The sequence below is a fragment of the Danio rerio genome, chromosome 15 (genome assembly GCF_049306965.1).
Source record: "Danio rerio strain Tuebingen ecotype United States chromosome 15, GRCz12tu, whole genome shotgun sequence".
Taxonomy (NCBI): Eukaryota; Metazoa; Chordata; class Actinopteri; order Cypriniformes; family Danionidae; genus Danio; species Danio rerio.
The window spans coordinates 40,365,923-40,387,333 of NC_133190.1; the positions used below are offsets into that span (position 1 = coordinate 40,365,923).

The 21,411-nt window shown below is 36.0% G+C and overlaps 2 protein-coding genes across 2 annotated transcripts; both read right to left on the minus strand.

Moving 5' to 3' along the window:
• Window positions 1–2,353: 2,353 nt before the first annotated feature.
• On the minus strand, window positions 2,354–11,788 carry LOC137487697 (C3a anaphylatoxin chemotactic receptor-like). Its single transcript, XM_068213636.2, has 2 exons — window positions 9,128–11,788; window positions 2,354–3,955 (listed from the first exon to the last, which is right to left on the minus strand). The coding sequence occupies exons 1-2, from the start codon at window positions 9,180–9,182 to the stop codon at window positions 3,081–3,083; spliced, it is 930 nt and encodes a 309-aa protein (XP_068069737.2). The 5' UTR covers window positions 9,183–11,788; the 3' UTR covers window positions 2,354–3,080.
• Window positions 11,789–13,098: 1,310 nt separating this feature from the next.
• On the minus strand, window positions 13,099–15,062 carry LOC110437916 (C3a anaphylatoxin chemotactic receptor-like). The gene is made up of 2 exons (XM_021466474.3): window positions 14,944–15,062; window positions 13,099–14,588 (listed from the first exon to the last, which is right to left on the minus strand). Exons 1-2 carry the CDS (start codon window positions 14,945–14,947, stop codon window positions 13,669–13,671), a joined length of 924 nt encoding a protein of 307 aa, XP_021322149.1. The 5' UTR covers window positions 14,948–15,062; the 3' UTR covers window positions 13,099–13,668.
• Window positions 15,063–21,411: the final 6,349 nt, after the last annotated feature.

Consider the following 21,411-nt stretch of genomic DNA (forward strand, 5'->3'; position numbering starts at 1 on the left):
CATTAGGCTCACAATAGCCGCGTTTCCACTATCGCGCCTAAAGCGAGCGAGCCAGGGTGAGCCAAGGCCAGTGGGGTTTCCACTGTCACTTCCGGGGCCTAATCGGGCCAAAGCGGGGCTTTCTTGGGGCCAGCGGCCGGCCTTTTTCGGCCCGCCGAATACCTTGGACCAAGGAGGGCCAGCTGGGGCTTCGGGGTGGAGTGAAATGAGAGGCGGGCAGTTTTCTGATCGCACATGAGTACATGCACCAAATAAATAAAGAAATAAGGGAAAGAAAACATCTAGCCTTATAGTCTGGGGTCTTTTTGCGTATGATCACCCTTATGTTTCCCTTTTAAATGTAAGGCTGCTGCATAAAATAATAAAGTAGTTTTAATTTATAGTCACGTTTTTTGCTGCGTCCTCCTTTATGTTTCAATAACGCATAATAATCTTTACACCATATTAAAGACACAGCAGACAGTAAAGGTTTTCGAGGGTTTTTGTCAAGTTTAAAATGTTTGTTTTTGCGCGTTTAGATGCCTGTATTTGTGTGTGAGACCGGGCAAAAGCACTCCTTCACAGCTCTGTTATGCCGCGAGCGGCTTTTTCTTTATTTATTTTGGAGATAATACACAATATAAATACAACAGAAAGACATAAAACTTAACAAATTACGTGCCCACTTTCGTAGACTTTAAACAATATATTGTCAAATCTTGATAAAATAGCCTAAGCTACATTGAAATATAATTTAAAGAATTACAAATATCGGATATACATATAAAATCACATTAAATAAATTAATCAATATTAAATAAACAAAAGCTAGCTATAACAATGTAGGTAGCCTATATATAATACATAAATCAAACCGTTTTAAAGCCACATATAGCCTACAGTAACTTTCATTTTACAAAGACCTGTCTGAAAAAAAAAGATTTTCGATATTTTCTAAAAACTAAACACCGGAGAAGGATTAAAATATTTATATAAAGTAAATATTTATAAAGTATTTGGATACGATGATATTAATCTAATCGTGCAAACAGAGCATTATTTCGGTGAGTGAAAGCAGAATCTAGCCTACCTTTTTTTCTGTCACTCAGTCAGTCCTGCGCAGCGCTCGCTGCTTTAAACGCATCAAAGGAAAGTCCAAACACAAAATGTGTTCTATATCCTCAAACAACTGTTTATGTTTTAATATGACATGGTTAAATTTATAAATGAAACTTTAAATGAAGAGCTTTAGTGAATAGCTGCCGAGCGCAACAAATATGGCTATATTTTATTAGGCTACTCGCTCTTGTGCTGAAACACTTAACACGACTTCTATCAAAACGAGGATGTTATAAAATACATGCCATATCGAGTTATAAAGGAGAATTACTGTAGCTTTATATTATGGATGTGTGCGCTCTCTGTGTTGGGTCCCTGCGTTAGTGGCGAGAGCACTCGATGCACAATGCCGACAGTCGGTCGGCGAGTAAACAATAAATGTAATGAATGGAAATACACAGGTCTGTGCGTATAGACATTTCATGTACTGCTGTACAGTAACGTGTCGTTTGTTTGTTTCCGTTGTCTTCATTTTAATGGTTTCATTTTGTGATGATTCTATGGTCTGCTTTATCTGTCTGTCCTCATTCCCGCTGAAGTGGGCGGGTTGTGTGACGTTTGATTGGGGGACGCTCTGGGGGCGGTGTTTGCGTGACGCGCTGTGAGCTACTAGCCTGACAGTGGAAACGCGACATGATTTCAGCCTCATTTCTCAACCTTCCGGGCTATTGGCCCGGCCCAGCCCGATTAAAGCCCTGGCTCGCACTGGCCCGATATTGGAAATGCGGATATTCAGATTATTTTTTTGCCATGGGTGCCAAATCTTAAATGCTTAAATGGCCCATATATGAATTTGAGTCTTTGGCCCCCTTTGCCACTGTACAGGTGGGCCACTTTAGGCTCAGGTTCATTTTGTCTGGGCTGAATACCACCAGGCTTGCAATTTGGGTAAGCTAAATTGGCCATAGTCTATGTGTCTGAATGCAAGAATGTTTGGGGGTGGAAGGGCATCCGCTGCGTAAAATATACGCTGGATAAGTTGGCGGTTCATTATGCTGTGGCTACCCCTAATTTAAAGCCGAAAATAAAATAAATGAATGAACATTTCAGGTCTCTTCAACCCTTTCGGTACCTGCATCGATTTTCAGGTCATAATTTTTCGGTTCTGGGTCATTTCACCAATTTTAAAGGCTGTTGTCCATGATTATGGACTTTTGTCATCGAATCAAACAGCAGTAAAGCTCTGTCTGTTGTGATTTGAGAAATATCCACAAAGGTGAAAAGAAGCACTTTCTTCCAAAGACAGAAGTAAGCAACCTTTTCAATGATTTTATTCACATTTATTGACATGTTTGCCAAAATATCATAGATAATATAGAAAAAAGATGCACAGCATGTACTAATAAATGTTCAAATCGATTGTAGGAGATAGGCGATATCTAACTCCTTACCTGTTTAACAAATGTTCATCCGAAAAAATAAAGTGTTAAAGTGTTAATGCTGATAACAGGCAATAAAAATAAATGATGTACACAGCAATGCTTTTAATCTAATAAAATAGATGAACAGGTCAACGACACAAACATCAATGAAGACAGTCTGAGACTTGAATACACACACTGAACTAAACAATGAAATCAGCCCTAAGTGAATATACAGACACTGAAAACAAGAACACACAACTAAACCAAGTGCAATCCACCGGTCCTACGCTACCCAACCCGCTCTGAGCTGTGATTGAACTAGTGGTTCTTTGCATTGAAGGTGGTTGCTCTAACAAGGAGACTAAAGACTTTGGGCTCTAAAGTTGAGCTCAGAGGAGTGAGGTTTGCCTGCACAGCAATTCACTAGCTGGCCTTCATTACACAAGCACAAAATAATATATTTATACATATTTAATTTACAAATTATGTCTTGGAAAATTATAATAGCAAAATTGGCAGTATTATATTATATGCTGTAGTGTAAATGGTCGCAAACATTTCTATCAATTCAAGTGTGATTTTCTTTGCCTGTAAATCCTTTTGTTTCTGTCTCATTTCTTAACAGCCCAGAGGATCTTCAGCAAAAGTCGTCTCCAGCACCAGCACCAGAGACTGTTTCAGCTTCTTCTTATATTCGTCACACATGAACACATAGAGAAATGGGTTCAGACAGCTGTTGAGATAAATCAGGTACATACTAAAAATAAGTGGCATTGAAATTTGTTTAGTGTCTCTCAAATTACTATTATTTTTTGCAGTTATAAAAAAACAGCAAACATGGAATGGAAATGAACAGATGAAGAAAGTCAGGATTACAGTTATAATGAGTCTGTATGACCTGAGCTGCTTCCTCGTTTTGAGGCGTTTGATTTTTACTCCAATAGCGATGTATGAAGACACAATGATCAGGAAGGGGATGAGAAAAGCCCCTATGAATCCATATGTGACAAGAATTGTATCTGCAATCTCAAAACCTTCGAAAAAAGGTAAAATGTAGCCGATGGATGAAACCCAGACGATCATGCAGATGATTCTGGCTTTACTCAGAGTTCGGTTATTTTGAGCCCAAACAGCCATCCATGTGCGCAGGCATCGATCCAGACTGATAACTACAAGAAACAAAATGCTAGCAAACAGATTTAGAGATGTTGTGATGGAGAAAAAATAGGCTGTGAAGACATTGTGCCAGTCGATCAACTTTAAGCAAACACCTGTGATTGAAGATAAAATGAAGATGAAGTCGGCAATCGCCAAATTCAGAAACCAAATGGAGTTGACAGTCGTCTTCATTCTGCAGGCGGTCAGAAATATGACCAGACCATTTCCAATGAGACCCACTACAAAGGTGGCAAAGAAAATGCAGGCAAGAAAGATTATAAACCACATGTCTGTTGAGACTCCAGTCACATTTTCAGGTCCAAAACTGCTGATTCCTAAACAAAGAAGCACAATAAGGACTGTCAGTGTGTCATTGTGCTGCAAAAGCTTTTTTTTTCATAAGATCACACTTATACTTAATGTTTAAGCAAATATTAAGCATATTTGTCATATTTTTTTGTATGAGAACAGATTTAAGAGTGAGGGATTGCGCACTTACAGTTATCTTCATGGGGACTTTGTAAATTAACAAATTTTTGTATTTTGTGATTCATTTTTTTTGTTATTATTTTTTAATGCAATTTAATTGAAAAGTGTGACCTTGATCTTTCCTCCAACAACTTTTAATGTTGAAAAGTTTCAAAAACCCAACCCAAGACTCAAGGTTCTATATAGAACCCTGAGGTTTTATATTGTTCAATACAAAGTTTTTGACTAAATTTTTGTCATTTTTAAAAATGTATTTATAAGTTCAAAATAAGAAAATGACTGCAATGATATAGAAACATAATCAATGTATGATTCAAGTTGTTTTATGCAAGTTTGTACATTGACACTGTAAGGTTCCCCAGGTGAAAAAAAAAAAAAAAAATTAAATGCAATTAAAATATACTTTAATACCCGCAAATGCATTTTTAGTACATTGTTTTTTTTTGTGTTAAATAAAAGTTTGATGGTTTTACACTATAAATATAATAATTAAAAGTATGTTTATACTTCAGTAGGACTTTCGTACACTTGACAAAAGTATACCAAATACCAGTAATACTTAAATAAATTTTTAGTGTACTACAATAAAGTACACTAAAGAAAAAACATCCAAAAGAGTTTTTTAGTGTGTTTTTCAAAAGTGTTTTAAATGCTTTAAACATTAGTTGATATTTAGTACACTGTTTACATACTAATCCTAAGTTTAAAATAAGTTAATATATAAAAAATCTATTAGTAATGTATTGTAGTAGAAGTACATTTTCCCAAAACTTGTACTTAAGTACACTTAATGTGAATGCAATATTATCACTAACACTTAAAATGATTTTGAATGTGGTAATTTTAAGTTTATATTAAATTAAGGTAAAAAAAGTGCACTAAAATGCACTTTATTTAAGTATACTTAGTACACTTAATACCATCTAAGTGTACTCAACTGTGCTATTTTGAGACACCCTGAAATTGAACTAAAATGTGCTTTTAACATACTATATCTGTATTTTAAATATATATTTAGTTACAACTAGAAATACAATTGAACCCTAATTATAAACATTTAAATATATTTATGACTAATTGAAAGTATAATAGTAATATATTAAAAGAATATACAAATTGTAAAAAAGTGTGCTAAATACTGTTTTAAAAGTGCTCGATTTTCCCAAACTAATTTTGTATTTAATGTACTAAAATTAGTATTAAGTACATTTTAAGATAAGCTTAAGTACATCTAAGTGTAACTGTGCTATTATGAGACACCATGAAGCTGATCTAAAATGTGCTTTAACATACTAAACATTTATTTAAAGAATATATTTTGAAGGGATTCTGTGGGTACAAAGAAAACACTTTAATCTTTTTGTGCAATAAACCACAAGTCCAAAAATACCTTATGGGAGGGAACAAAAACTTAGCAAAAACTGAGAACACAAAAATATAAATAAGATGCAACATTACAGCACATACATGAAATGTAAAGACATTTTGGGAAAATGTACTTCTACTACAATACATTACTAATAGATTTTTAATAAAATCAATTTAATATAAACTTAAAATTACCACACTCAAAATCTATTTAAGTGTTAGTGATAATAATGCATTCACATTAAGTGTACTTAAGTACAACTTTTGGGAAAATGTACTTCTACTACATTACTAATAGATTTTTTATATATTAACTTATTTTAAACTTAGGATTAGTTTGTAAACAGTGTACTAAAAATCAACTAATGTAAAGCATTTAAAGCACACTTTTGAAAAACACACTAATTGTCACGATAACTTCATTCACAATAATCTTGGACTACAATTCCGCCATTTCTGGACTACATTTTCATACATGCACTCCGCTCACACTCACACATGCTTTCTCATCTAGACTGATTACTCGCACCACCTGAGGATTGTCAGAGACTGATTGCACACACTATTTAAGCAACACACTCACTCATTCACATTGCCGAGTCTTGTTAACTGTAAAGTAACACTACAATGCATTTCTTAGTCTTGTTTTCCGTGTTTTGACCCTAGCCTTGTTAACCCGTGTGTCTCAGTCTGCCGCCTGCCTTCTGACCACTCGCCTGATCCTTTGACTACGATTTTGGATTTCCCTTGTATGTCTGTTTGCACCTGTATTGACCATTGCTTGCCTGACCACTGATTAAACCTGCACGTGGAACCTATCTCTGTTGTTTGTGTCATTTCTCAGGTTACACTAATAAAACTGTTTTGGATGTTTTTTCTGTAGTGTACTTTATTGTTCTAAATAGAGAACGTCATTATTAGCCTGTACAGTCAAAGTATACTTGAGTTATGCCATTGTGTTAGTCAAAGTTTTAAGAACATCTTTTAATGTGCCTAAACGAATAGGGCATAGGGGAATAACTGGGAATAGAACACAGCTAGGAATGCTCCAGTTACAAAAATAATACTCTTTCCTCGAGGGAGGGAACAGAAATGCTATGTGGAAACTTACACTATGGGGATTTCATCATAGTGGAAGTTTCCACATATTTGAATTCCCCTGCTGAAGGGGAACTATGCTTCTAACTACAGCTCCAGAGGTGTAGTTGCCAGCATACAAGTTTGCGATGCAGTTTGCGAATGTTCCTGGAAACGATGGATTTGGAAAACGCCAAATCAACTAACTATGTTAGTAATGACAAAACTTGCAACACAACTTAGTTGGCTAACGATGGTTTTCAAAAACACAACCCAGGATGACCAATGGACCATGGTTCAGTTAATACTAAAAACAGGTTTTTAAAGTCAGCCAATACAAATTTTACCAAGGACACACACACACACACACACACACACACACACACACACACACACACACACACACACACACACACACACACCTATAAACTAAAAACGACTAGGTAAACACACTTAGTTTTTGTTGAATATTTAACTTGTACACTTATAGTTTTAATTTACAGAATTATTAAACCCCCTCATAATTTTTTTCTTTTGTAAATATTTCTCAAATGATGTTTAACAAAACAAGGAAATTTTCACTGTAATTCTGATAATATTCTTTCTTCTGGAGAAAGTCTTATTTGTTTTTTTCGGCTAGAATAAAAGCAGTTATAAATTTTTAAAAAACATTTTAAGGTCAACATTATTAGCCGCTTTAAGCTAGATTTTTTTAATAGTCTACAGAACAAACCATGATTATACAATAACTTTCCTAATTACCCTAACCTGCCTGGTTAAGCCTTTTAAATGTCACTTTAAGCTGTATAGAAGTGTCTTAAAAATTATCTAAAATATTATTATCATGGCAAAGATAAAACAAATCAGTGATTAGAGATAAGTTATGAAAACTATTAGGTTAAGAAATGTGGTGAAGAATTCTTTTCTCCGTTAAACAGAAATTGGGGGGAAAATAAACAGGGGTTAATAATTCAGGGGGGCTAATAATTTTGACTTCAACTGTATATAGTGTTCAGCATATAAAAGTACACCCCACTGGAGCTTATCTAACAAAATAACTTACGATAACAGTCCAGAAACTAGTACATCCAAAGTTATGTTATAGAAAAATATTAAATACAAAATTTAAAAAAAGGAAAAATCAAGCGAATTTATTAAAAATAAATTAGTTGGAATTTTGAAGGCTGTAACTTATTTTCTTTTTTTGCAATATTTTGCTTTAATTTAATGGTATTATCTTTCAATTGTTAAATATGCTTGGTGACTAAAATATTAGTCTCTTAAGAAGCCTAAACTTTGATATATACTGTAAGTTATGTCAACACATTCAGATATGTTAACTTAATTTAAAATATTAGGTAAGTGATAACTAATTGGCGCAATATTTTATTTGCTGATAATTTGCTTTGAATTTTTTTCAAGCCTTATTGTGTGAGACAGAAAGCAGCAGAATGAAGAGAGAACAATGTCAAACGCACGGTCCCGCACAGACACCCTGATTTAAAAGTATTGTTTGTAAATCTACATAAATGTTTTAAACAGTCTAAAAATTCAATTTGAAAGGATTTAAGATGCTGATTACCATTGAAATGCGCCATCACCGTCTTCTGAAAAGGGTTTTTTGTGCTAGTTATGATATATATTTTTAAATTCATTATTTTGCATGAACTGAATTGGGATGTTGGTTTCATTTTATATTTTGGACTCATTTTTCTACTTGAATATTGTTGCAGTTTGGTGAACAAATGATTAAAACACTGTTTTGCACTCATGACAAACTTAGTGTTATTTAGTTTTCTAACCCTTAAACTGTCCCACAAAGAATTTTTTTTTTGGATTGCATTTCTTAATAATTACATAATTTCTAAAATATCAGCCTTTACCAAATGGCTGATATGTCGATTTATGGTGAAAGTACAGTATTAATACATATACTATGAAAATCAGAAAAATACGAAGTGCAAGACCAATTTATTTAATTTATTATTTATTTAAAAACATAATCAAAATAAAACATTTTTGAATACTACATAATCTTTTTTTTTTGGTGTATGCAATAAAATATTTCAGATTTTCATTTAACACCCAATTAAAGTGTAGTTGTGCAACAGGATTAAGTTTGTTTGATTTGTTTGTTTAAAACTGTCAACATACGGTCAACCAATGTGTAATCTACTGTACAGCCAAAAAAACTAATAAAAAATAATTTTGTAAATTACAGGAAGTTCCAGTAATTTTACTTGCCATAATTTAACTTTTTTTTGTTTCCCAGGATTTTTTTTACAGTGTGGAGTATATCCGATTGTGTCATTTTAATGAAACCTCATTAGAATAAAACCAAAAATTTGTCATCTAAATTGAATAACCTTGCATTGGCTGTGCATGGATTCATTATGTAATAAGGACATCTTTGTATGAAGGATCATTTGTTTGAGAAAATAAATGTGTATCTTGTGCTTAATTATATGGATTTTATATTATCTCTGTGCATTGTCTGCATAAATAATCTTGTCTGTATATTCTGAGAGGTTTTTATAAACATATAATATTCATAATAGATATTAATTTCTTACCCATGTTTTGAGATGTTAATGCAGTACAAAGAGTCGAGTGTTGGTCTTGGTCCATCTTCTTGCTTGCACTGACCGATAGTTGGTTTTATACCAGAGTAAACCCATCCCTATTGGCCAATAAGGCTAAATATGGTCATCAGCAGTTGAACCCACCACAGGACCTTTCCTGCTAGAATTTTCTGTAGCTCAAACACTGCTCTGGGTGTGTGTTCAGTGCTGTGTTTGTGCACTTGGATGGGTTAAATGCAGAGCACAAATTCTGAGGCCTATGGGTCACCACATTTGGCCACATCACAATTTCACCTCACTTTCACTTCCCTAACACTAACATGAAGCAAAGAAGTTTAAATAAAACATTGAGGTGTTTTTAGGAAATTTTTTAAATAGAAGATATACTGTGACCTTACAAATATTCTTAGGCACACAGTGGAGGATATTAGTGATGCTCATTAAAGAAATGACTGTGACACCTCCATTGAAATAATATAAGTTTCTATGTTGTGCACTCATTTGATTATATACTGACGACATATTCTGAGAATGGGTTAGGTTACCTGGCAGCAAGCTCTCTGCAGCTCTAACATGATCACACACTAAGTAGGGCTGTGCCTGGTTAGTACCTAGATGGGAAAACTTAGTTGCTGCCAGGGGATTCTCATGCCCCTATGTGGTTCCTAAAGCCCCAGTATAGTGATGGGGACTCTAAACCAATGGTCTCAAACTCAGTTCCTAGAGGGCCACAGCTCTGCATAGTTTATCTCCAACCACCTCCAACTCACACCTGCTTAAAAGTCTATAGTAGTCTTGAACACCTTTAATTAGCTGGATCAGCTGTGTTTGATTAGGGTTGGAGCAAAACTGATCATCCATGTGGATGCTGCACATTGTTGATAAATGAAGAGATTCCCCCAACATCTTTTAAGTGCTTTGAGTACCCAAATGCGATATAATAATGGAATTATTATTATCATCACCATGTTATTTCATAAGACACTTGATTTTAAATAAAGCTTTGAAGATTTCAGAGGACCCACACACCTGTGAGGATAACTCTTGATCAGTACTTGATTATTTAATAGAGACATTTTCTTTTTGTTATATGTTCTTTATGTTATATTGGCTGATGGCATCTATTGGCATCTCTCAATAGATGCAACTACATGTTTTGATGATGGTCAGTGATTGGTCGATTTGGTAGCGGTGATGAGTGGGGGTGGGGCTGAGAGCTGCAAGCCCAATGGAGCGAGTGTTTACAAGTGTGGAGTCCCGAGAAGGAGCTCCAGATGGAAACTTTTTGCTTTTGTTTTGACTTTATGATTAAAGTTGTTGCACCTCTGCCAGTTCCAGGTGTAAACTTCAAATCAGTTCTTCTTCATTTCTATAGAGCGTTTACATTGTAGATTGTGTCAAAGCAGCTTAACATAGAAGTTCTAGTAATTGAAACTGCCAGTCCAGTTTTCAGAGTTAAAGTTTAGTTTAGTTCAGTTCAGTGTGGTTTAATTTTCACTGCTGGAAGTCCACAAACTGAAGAGCAAATCCATCGATACACAGCTCCACAAGTCCCAAACCAAGCAGGCCAGTGGTGACAACGGTGAGGAACAAACTTCACCAATTGATGAAAGTGAAAGAAAAAAAAAAAACTTGAAAGGACTGCCTCTGTTGGGGCCAAACTTCTAAAAGAAGCTTAACATAAATGAAGAAAAACTATAATTTACAAGATATGGCTTAGACAGATAATTATGCTGAATACAGACTGTTTTAACTGTGATAATTATATACAGTATTAACAATGATCACAAACATTTAAAGATTTTCTAAATTTTTAGCAATTCAATTGTGGTTTTCTTCTCTTGCTCATCCTTTTTTGTCTTTCTCATTTTTAATGTCCAGATGATGTGCCAAAACAGAAACAAACAAGAAACAGACGCTTAGAAGAAATCACGCTACAGACAAAAAAAACCCACACGCCTGCATTAAAGCTTTGTTTATACCTCTGCGTCGAGTGATTGGCATGACTTTGTATCTGCCTTGCGCATTGCTTTGCATTTATACTTCTGCGTGCTGTTTGTGTCCCTCTGCAATAGCACAGAAACGCTAGTTGGCAGTAGGTTTTTATGTTTCTCTGTGTCGAGTTTCTTCGCTAGTGTGTTGTTTTTCTGAACGCTACCTTAGAAGTACTGTAGCTCGAACTAGCTCATTCAGAAGCGGGAACCAGTGGACGTGCAACAACTTCAATCAAAACAGAATTTTCTATCTGGACCTCTTTCACGAGACTCGACACTTGTGAACACTCACTCAGCTCTCGTTCTCGTCAGCACACCAAGCTGACTAATCACAGTGCTTGCGCTTTGCGTCATTGCAACATCTAGTTATATTTTTGGAGCAGTGCGTGTCAGCATCGGCGACGACCACAGCGAGGGCTATGTGTCCACTTGCAGGCTGTGCTGGAGCATACACGTGGACTTGACACTTAAGCAGGAGAGTGCACAACCCGAGCGCGGTCACGGCAGCGCAAGGGCATAGGTTTGCCAGACATTGGTCGGGACGGGTGAATTAATATATATATTGGGGGGACGGGTGAATATATGTTATTAATTTTTTAACTGCTATTAAAATAAATTATCAATTAATCCTCTCTTCACACAATTTATTAGGTTAAATAAATTTAAAAAATTTAAAAATTAAAAAAAAAAAAAAGTATATATATATATATTCAAATGGCCAAATTCTGAGGAAAGTTTAATGTGCTGGCCAGTTTTTTATTTACCTATAGGCATCATTTTTTTATTTAAAACTAGTTTTAACAGATTTCTAAAAAATAAAAATGTAATGATGATAATAAATTTGTATTTTAAAAATAAGTATCTCTTTATAATTCTTTATACAAAATTTCCATTAGTTATAAAACTGTAATATAAAACTTACAGTTTAAATGCACATTTGTAAATAAACTAATTTAACTTTAACTTAAAATAGTATGCTAAGCAATTTGACAACATGGTAGGAAATATTTTTTGGTATATCAAGAAGTGTGGTTATGATAACCATCCGTCAAGCTAATCCAGCAAAAATGTGTTTTTAAAATGTCACTAAAATGCAATGTTTATAGCATTCATAATTAAATAGAAAATCAGGCAAATAACTGCAAAAAGGTTCAGTTTTTCAGAAAAAAAGAACCATCCCTTTCAATAAGCTGGCTACAGGCCTGATAGTGTAATGTTAGAATAAAGTTTATTAACTGATAAAGAGAGAGTTTAATTAAGACTTCCGTTTATTTTAGCCATAGTGCAAATGAAACATCTCATTTATCAGTATTATGCCTATCCACATGCTGTATTTTTTCTGACAAACTGTTTCAACCGAAATTGCACATGCTACTCTGAGAGATTAAAGAACTGGCGGGGATCACATACTTTTACATTTTGCTGTTTATACTGCAGTTAGTTTTCAGGGCATATTATTCAGACTATATCAGCCTGTATAACGATAGACTGTGCGTTTAAGCTGGGAAAAAACACATGATCATTACTGGCATTATCATGATTAACTCATTCAGTAGGAAAGATGCGTTCATGTGACTTTTTGTTGGAAGACCTAACGACATAACTTTTTTTGCTGCTGCCATCCTCGCTTGTGTTTGTGTCACCCAACACACCTTATTCTTGCATGAAATAAACAATCCACTGCATTTGGTGCTGTTTGTATCTAAACACAGCCACACCCCCTCACATGACAGCAGGGAAAGGCACAGCCAATCAAAATGTCCATATGTGTTTTGGGGGTGGGAGGACTCGAGGAGAGAATGTCATTTAACCCTTTCTGCGTGTCTAGGTTAATGTTGACAGTGTGATTTTTTGTAAGTGGATTAAATTATTGGTGGGGACATATTAATTGTTTGTGGATATTGGTGGGGATGCGTCCCCTCCGTCCACCCTAAATCTACACCCCTGCAACAGCGCTCATACAGAGACACACAATGAAAGAAAATGAGTGCTCAACCCAAGATAACTCGAGCCAAGTACAACATATAAGACATGACAGGACTAGTGTCTGGACTCTAAAAAAAATAAAATGTAAAATGACTTTTAATTACAATTAAGCCGATATCATAAAAAATCCTTAACTGGTCAGTAATGGTCATCTGGTAAATAAATAAAGTGTTAGTGTTGATAACAGACAATAAAAATGAATTATGTACACAGCAATGCTTTTAATCTAATAAAATAGATGAACAGGTCAACGACACAAACATCAATGAAGACAGACTGAGACTTGAATACACACACCAAACTAAACAATGAAATCAGCCCTAAGTGAATATACAGACAATGAAACAAGAACACAAAACTAAACCAAGCACAAAACCTGGATTTATAAAACTATAATTTACAAGAGATGTTTTAGACAGAAAATTATGCTGAATACAGATGACAGTTACTGTTTAACTGTGATAATTACTGTATTAACAATGGTTGGAAAACTTTTTCCCCCAAAAAGGTTTTCTACATTTTTAGCAATTCAAGTGTGGTTTGTTTTGCCTGTTAATCATCTTGTGTCTGTCTCATTTCTTTATTGTCCAGATGATCTTCAGCAAACGCCGTCTCCAGCACCAGCACCAGAGACTGTTTCAGCTTCTTCTTATAATCCTCACACATGAACACATAGAGAAATGGGTTCAGACTGCTGTTGAGATTAACCAGGTAGAGAGTAAAAGCAAATAACTTCCAAAATTGATCAGTGAGAGTCCAATTATTATTTTCTGCCCTTACCATCCAAAAATAGCAAACATGTTGTGGAAATGAACAGATGAAGAAAGTCAGGATTACAGTTATAATAAGTCTGTATGACCTGAGCTGCTTCCTCTTTTTGAGGCGTTTGACTTTTACTCCAATAGCGATGTATGAAGATGCAATGGTCAGGAAGGGGATGAGAAAGTCCACTATGAATCCATATGTGACACGAATTGTAACTGTAATCTCAAAAACGTTCAAGAAAGGTAAAATGTAGCCGATGGATGAAACCCAGATGATGATGCAGATGATTCTGGCTTTACGCAGAGTTCTGTTATTTTGAGCCCAAACAGCCATCCATGTGCACAGGCATCGATCCAGACTGATGACTACAAGAAACCAAACGCTAACAAACAGATTTAGACATGCTGCGATGAAGATAAATATGTATGTGAGATCACTGTGCTGATTGCTCAAGATTAGGCAAAAATTTGTGACTGAAAATAAAAGGAAGATGAAGTCTGCAATCGCCAAATTCAGAAACCAAATGGAGTTTACAGTCGTCTTCATTCTGCAGCCGGCCAGAAATATGACCAGCCCATTTCCAATGACACCCACTATGATGGTGGAAAAGAAAATGCAGGCAGAAAAAATCCCAAATCCCTTGATCTCCAAAGTGCTCTTGTCTGTTAAACCTCCAATCACATTTTTCAGCCCAAAACTGCTGTTTTCTAAACAAAGAAGCACAGAAAGGACTGTCAGTGTGTCATTGTGCTGCAAAGTTCTGAACTATAAGAGTATATCTGATCATGCTCCTCTCAAACATTTTAATAAAACTTCATTAGAATAAAACCAATAATTAGTCTTTTATATTCAATAATTTTGCATTTGCAGTGTGTGGATTCATTAGAAGGAAATATTTGTATGAAAAGTCATTTGTTTGAGAAAATAAATGTGTATCTTGTGCTTAATTATATGGATTATATATTACCTCTGTGCAATGTCTGTGTTATAAACAATCTTGTATTTATATTCTAAAAGGTTTTTATAAACGTATAATATGCATAATAGATATTAAATTCTTACCCATGTTGAGGTGTCAATGCAGTGGAAAGAGTTAAGTCTTGATCTTGTTCCGTCTTCTTGCGTGTGCAGATCGATAGTTGGTTTTATACCACAGCAAACCCTGGTACATCCTCATAAAACTAAATATGGTCATCAGCAAATATCTGCTGTTGGGTATTGCCCAATTTAGCAAGCCAGTTATTTAATGTTGCTGACCACTTCAGCACTTTGATTAAGAAGTAGGAGTCAGGAGATATTTTTCACCTTTTATCGTGAGCAAGGAGTTAAAATGAAAAATATTTATGTACTGACACAATAAATATCCTGTTACAAACAATACAGTATTTGCAGCTCTCTTAAAAGTGCAGTCAGCAGACTAATCTATGCTGGGTGTAAACAGATTATAAATGGACATTAATGACTAAAGCTGCATTATATAGAGGACGTGTGACAGCATAAGGCATAACAAATGTAGAATATAGGACACTGAATCATAATCAAACACAAACAAGATGCCAGCTGATGACGAGTCATTAACAACATCACAGACTTAATATCAAACATACAAGGGTAATTACAAACATGTCGTCAAGGAACTTACTTGGCAATAACTTTACCCGCACCTCACAATGCCTCACAGATGGAAACTGCTTCTCACTCAGAAGACTCAACACATACCACTTCTCATATTTGGCTGTTTCTCAATACGCCTTCTTCAGCGTCCTCGTGTTCTAGTGTAATGTCATCATCAGCTGCCAAAGTTTAGTTCCAATCAGGCCCGGCCCTGTACATTTGGGGGCCCTAAGCAAAATAATTTTGGGGCCCTACCTTGCTCTAAATAGTGGAGTATTGCCATTGACATCCGGCCCACAATGATTTTATTGCTCATTAAATGCAATAAAAGAAACAGAAAAGTAAAGCTTGATTTCTTCTACTTAACTTTCTGAATGACTTGGATATTTTAAAACAGCACTGCTTTTGTCAACTAGCAGCTTCAAAAATGAAGACTTAAACAATCTTTTATAAAGGGAACAGTGATTCCTACTTTGCGCAATTCTTCAACTACGGACACTTTTAGCCTTGTGTAGTTGAGCAAAAAGTACTTGTTCACAATTAATGTAGCAGAGCCTCATAAGATTAAACAATTTGCCTAGTTTCAAGTTCTGTAAGAGGACAAACTTAGATATGAAGATAAATTGTCAATATTTTACATTTTTATCATCGTGAACTGAACAAATGTCATTTCCACCACATCTCAATACACATCTTTTATTTCAAAATGAAATACATTTTGGCAATCAAACATTGTCTGAGATCATTTTTGTGTCTAGTTTAACCAATCTTTACACTTATCTTATACAATAATTATACATTTGTCAATAAAATAAATAAGTCCCTCAGGACCGAATGGTGAATTGTACACCTGATACACTCTAAAATTTAATATTAATTTGGTTACGAGCTTATTAGAAAATAAATAAATTGAATTTGTATATTAAACAGAGTATGATCTCATATGTTGTAATACATTTTTAATGTTTGATAAGAACTTTTGAAATATTTTTTAAAAATTTGTGTAGTGATGTAAATGACAGAGCAGTGGTGGAAATGACAGGGTGTGGTGGAAATGACAATGAATCAGTGTTGATGTAGAAAAACATTAGATATTTATTAGAAAAAAACATTAAACTCACACTTATTAATCTCAATTTATAAAATTACTAAGCATAACCACACGTTTTGCATGTGTAAAGCTGACATTTATCTTAAAAACTGATTTGTCTAACAGACGAACAGTAACAGTGTATACTATAAATAACTGATTATTATTCAAATCTTATATAAATGATAAAAAAAATAAAATACACATCTACAGGGGTTAGACCAGAGGTGGGCAGCCCTGTTCCTGGAGAGCCACCTTCCTGCAGATTTCAGTTGCAACCCATATCAAACACACCAGCCTGTAATTCAGGGGTTCCCAAACTTTTCAGCCTGCGACCCTCAAAATGAGAATGCCAATGACTCGTGACCCCCAATATTCTCTGAGGTGGTGGTTATAAATACAGAAACCTTGTATGCAATGACGCACACACACGCCAATAGACCCAAGTCTATTCTTTGTTTTTTTTATGGATGTCAGTGCTGTAAATGGGCTAGAAAGTTTAACCTGGTGTTATAAAATCAATCTGCTGCATCTGACAGTATTGCTGTGCCTTCAGTATAATGTAATTACCAGAGAAGTCGCAATCCAATAGAACTAGTAACTATAAGCTACTATAGTAACTATATAGTTTATAGTAACTATAAACGACTATTTTTTCTCTTCAGTAGGTTATTGATAAAATACAGTAAGTCTTAAGGTTTAATAAAAATTAATTGATTTTTGAAAATCACCAGGCGACCCCCCTTCATTGTCCCGCGACCCCTCGGGGGGTCCCGACCCCCACTTTGAGAACCTCTGCTGTAATTATCACGTGGTGTTCAGGTCCTAATTAATTGGTTTAGGTGTGTTTGATATGGGTAGCAACTAGGGATGTAACGGTATCAGAATTTCACGGTACGGTAATACCTCGGTATGAATGTCACGGTACGGTATTTATTGAATCATTTACAGGAAAAAACAAAACTTATGAAAATACTCCAAAAAAGTGCCAAAAGTGTCAATGACATACAAATTAGTCATCTATCTGTAAGCTTTGAAACAGGAACTTCAATTTTAATAACAAAAAAATATTAAACCATGTAAAAAAAATAAAGTTTCAATTTAGTGTTGTTGAAAACTCATCACATTCAACATTCAACATCACTCACTTAGACAGAGATGGGTTTAAAGGAAAATTATCATATAAATATAATCTGGTAAAAGCTGGTATCTCTGGGCATTTACAATGTCCCCTGCAACAGAAAAAAATCCTCTCATTTGGGACTGAGGTTTCTGGGACAAGAGAGATATGACTTGGCCCAGGTTGACAGCAGTGGGTAACGTTGTGCATTGTCTTTCCCCCACTTGAGAGGACAAACCATGAGTAAGATAGAGGTCTCATGTCTGCATCAATCTGAACAGTGTGCTGACAACACCGCTATTCAGTACGCGCGCGACAACACAGCTGATAAGAACTCGCGCGACAACACAGCTGATAAGAACTCGCGCGACAACACAGCTGATAAGAACTCGCGCGACAACACCGCTATTCAGTACGCGCGCGACAACACCGCTATTCAGTACGCGCGCGGCGACAACACCCGCTTTAAAGTTTTCCAGCTCTTTTACATCCCCGCTTCTAGCAGCACACTCCATTTCCGCATTACTGGATCTGTAGCGACAACAGACCGCAAGGGATGATGGTCAAGCATGGGCTGATGGGAATTGTAGTTTCCGGTACCTCCCGTTCGCTTCATTCGCCTGAGCAAATTTTCTCAGAAGACCTATAGTTTTACCGAGTCATGCGACTTCGGTAATATCGAAAAAAATTAATATTGCGGTATGACGGTATTTACAATACCGTTACATCCCTAGTAGCAACTGAAATCTGCAGTAAGGTGGCTCTCCAGGAACAGGGTTGGCCACCTCTGGGTTAGACAATGAAACTGAAAGGCCTGGTTTTATAGCATAATAATTAATTAGTGCGGTGGCGCAGTTAATAACACAGTTGTCTCACAGCAAGAAGGTCGCTGATTCGAGCCTCGGCTGGGCCAGTTGGCATTTATGAGTGAAGTTTGCATGTTCTCTGTGTGTTTGCGTGGGTGCTCCGGTTTCCCCCACAAGTCCAAACACATGCGCTATAGGTCAATTGGGTAAGCTAAGTTGTACGTTGCGTATGTGTGTGAATGAGAGTGTATGGGTGTTCTTCAGTGATGGGTTGCGGCTGAAAGGCAGCGGCTGGGTAAAACAAAAGCTGGATAAGATTGGCAGATCATTCCGCTGTGGTGACCCTCTGATGAATAAAGAGACTAAGTTGAAGCGAAAATGAACGGACGAATAATTCATTAGTATGGTGTCGGACCTCCTTTTGCAGACACTATACCATCAGTTCATCTCAGGAATGACAGACACAAGTCCTGCACAGCGGCCAGAGGCATTTTGAGCCAATCTTTTTGCAGAATAGTGTTCAGGGTCACTATGTGAAGCTGCTGGAGGAAAACATTTCCTGACTCATTCCCACACAATACCCCATGGTGCTCAATAATATTTGCATCTGTTGACTGTGCAGGCCATGGGTGATGTTCAACTACACTTTCATGTTCATCAAACCACTCCGTCACCAGTCTGGTTGTGTGTATTGGTGCATAATCATCCTGATACACGCCACTGCCTTCAGGATGCATTGTTTGAACCACTGAATGCACATGGTCCTTCAGAATGCGTTGGTAGTTCTTGGCAGTGATGCTCCATTTAGCACCAGTATTTGGCCTAGGGAATGCCACGATATTACAGGCCAAACCATCACTGATTCCCTCCATGTTTTACTCTGGGCATCAATAGTCTTGGTGGGATGCTTCTTTGGGGCTTCTCCACACCGTAACTCTCCCGTTTGAGGCAAAGACAGTGAAGTTGGACTCATCAGAGAACAATACATGTTTCACATTATCCACAGCACAAGATTTTGGCGGCTGCATCATTGAAACAGGCATTTTGGGATTGGCACGAGTGAGCAGTTGGTCATGTACATTACTCTGTGGAGGTCCCGACCAACAGTTTTAGTGGAAACAGGAGAATTGAGGTACACATTTAATTCTGCAGTGAGTTGAGCAGCTGTGTGTTTTTTTTTTTTTTTTTTTGGGATACATTCGGTGTAAGGACCCGGTCATCCCTTTCAGACAGCTTCCTCTTGTGTCCACAGTTACTCTGGTTGGATGTGGTTCTTCTTCTTGGTGGTTTGCTGACATTACTCTGGATACAGTGGCTCTTGATACAGTACATTACGAAGTCTTGCTGTCTTAGACACAGATGTGTCAGCGAGACGCTCATCAACAATTTAGCCTCTTTTGAACTCTGATATGTCACCATTTGACATTATGTTGTGTGCATTGCAATATTTTTTAGCAAAACTGTGCTGTTACTCTGCAAATCAGATCTTCACTCACTGCTCTTATGGTGATATGTGAAATCAATGAAGACCGGCCACCAGCTGATCAAATTTAGACATGAAACCTCGAACACTAAATTGGCCAGTGTTTCAGTGTCATTGTCCAACCCCTGTACTTTTGCAATCCATATTAATTGTGTTTTGAAACCATAAATGTCATTTTCACCCCATGCTGTCTTTTTCACCACAGTGGGCAACGTGGTGGAAATGACATTTCTACAGTTTATTGTTAAAAAGTAAGAGATAGCTTCACTGATTAGCTTTGAATTGATACTAGCCTTTCATGTATACAAAATACACTTATTTACCGTAATTTTGTTTGGTTTTTAAAAAACACTTGAAGGTACAGCATGTTTGGAATGACAGAATAAATGTATTCCCTTATCAAGCAATATCTACCTTAGACTAGACTTAAACTGGGAAAACGTAGAGTTTACAAGTAAGTGAGAGCAGGTACTGTACATAAGCATTGATTAACACAATAATCCGACAAAGAGTAACATGAGGGGACAGGTATATAAGGCCGTACTCACACTAGGTACAGTTGCCTCAAACCGGGCCAAAGCACGCTTGTCCCACCTCCCGTCTCCCCCAACAGACCGCACTCACACCATATCGGTCCTCGGCACGCTTACGTCATCGCTGCTGCGCTGTTCACTGAGAAGCGCTCTCTATGGCAAGCCTTTTTAGCATTTAAATCTTTGTTCTGACTCCAAAGTTCTTTTTTTAGATATATCTCTAATTATTTTTTGACTAGTCATAATTATAATTCGACTACTCAGAATGACAATAAGAGATATCTGCAATTACAATTGTACTAGTACGAAATCAGATTGGAGATATCTGCAAATATATTATGACTGGTCATATTCCTCCATTGACTTCCCTTGAAAAATATTTGCAAATATCTCTAAATGAGTTTTGATTAGTCACAATTGTAATTAGAGATATCTCTAAATGAATTTCGACTAGTCACAATTATAATTAGAGATATCTCCAAATGAATTTTGACTAGTAACAATTGTAATTAGAGATATCTCTAACTGAGTTTTTACTAGTCATAATACATTTGGAGATATCTTTAATTATTTAGAGATATTTACAAATATATTTGAAGATATCTCTAATTAAATTTCTAATAGTCGAATTACAGTTGTAGATATTTTGAATTGGATTTTTGACTAGTCAAAATTCATTTAGAGATATCTCTAATTACAATTGTGACTAGTCAAAACTCATTTAGAGATATCTGCAAATATTTTTCAATGGAAGTCAATGAAGGAATATGACTAGTCATAATATAGGACTAGTGTCTGGAATCTGCCACCAAAACAATAATTACCAAGACTGGAGTGGCAGAATGCTGACAAAAAAAAAGCTTTAAAATGATTTTAATGATTTA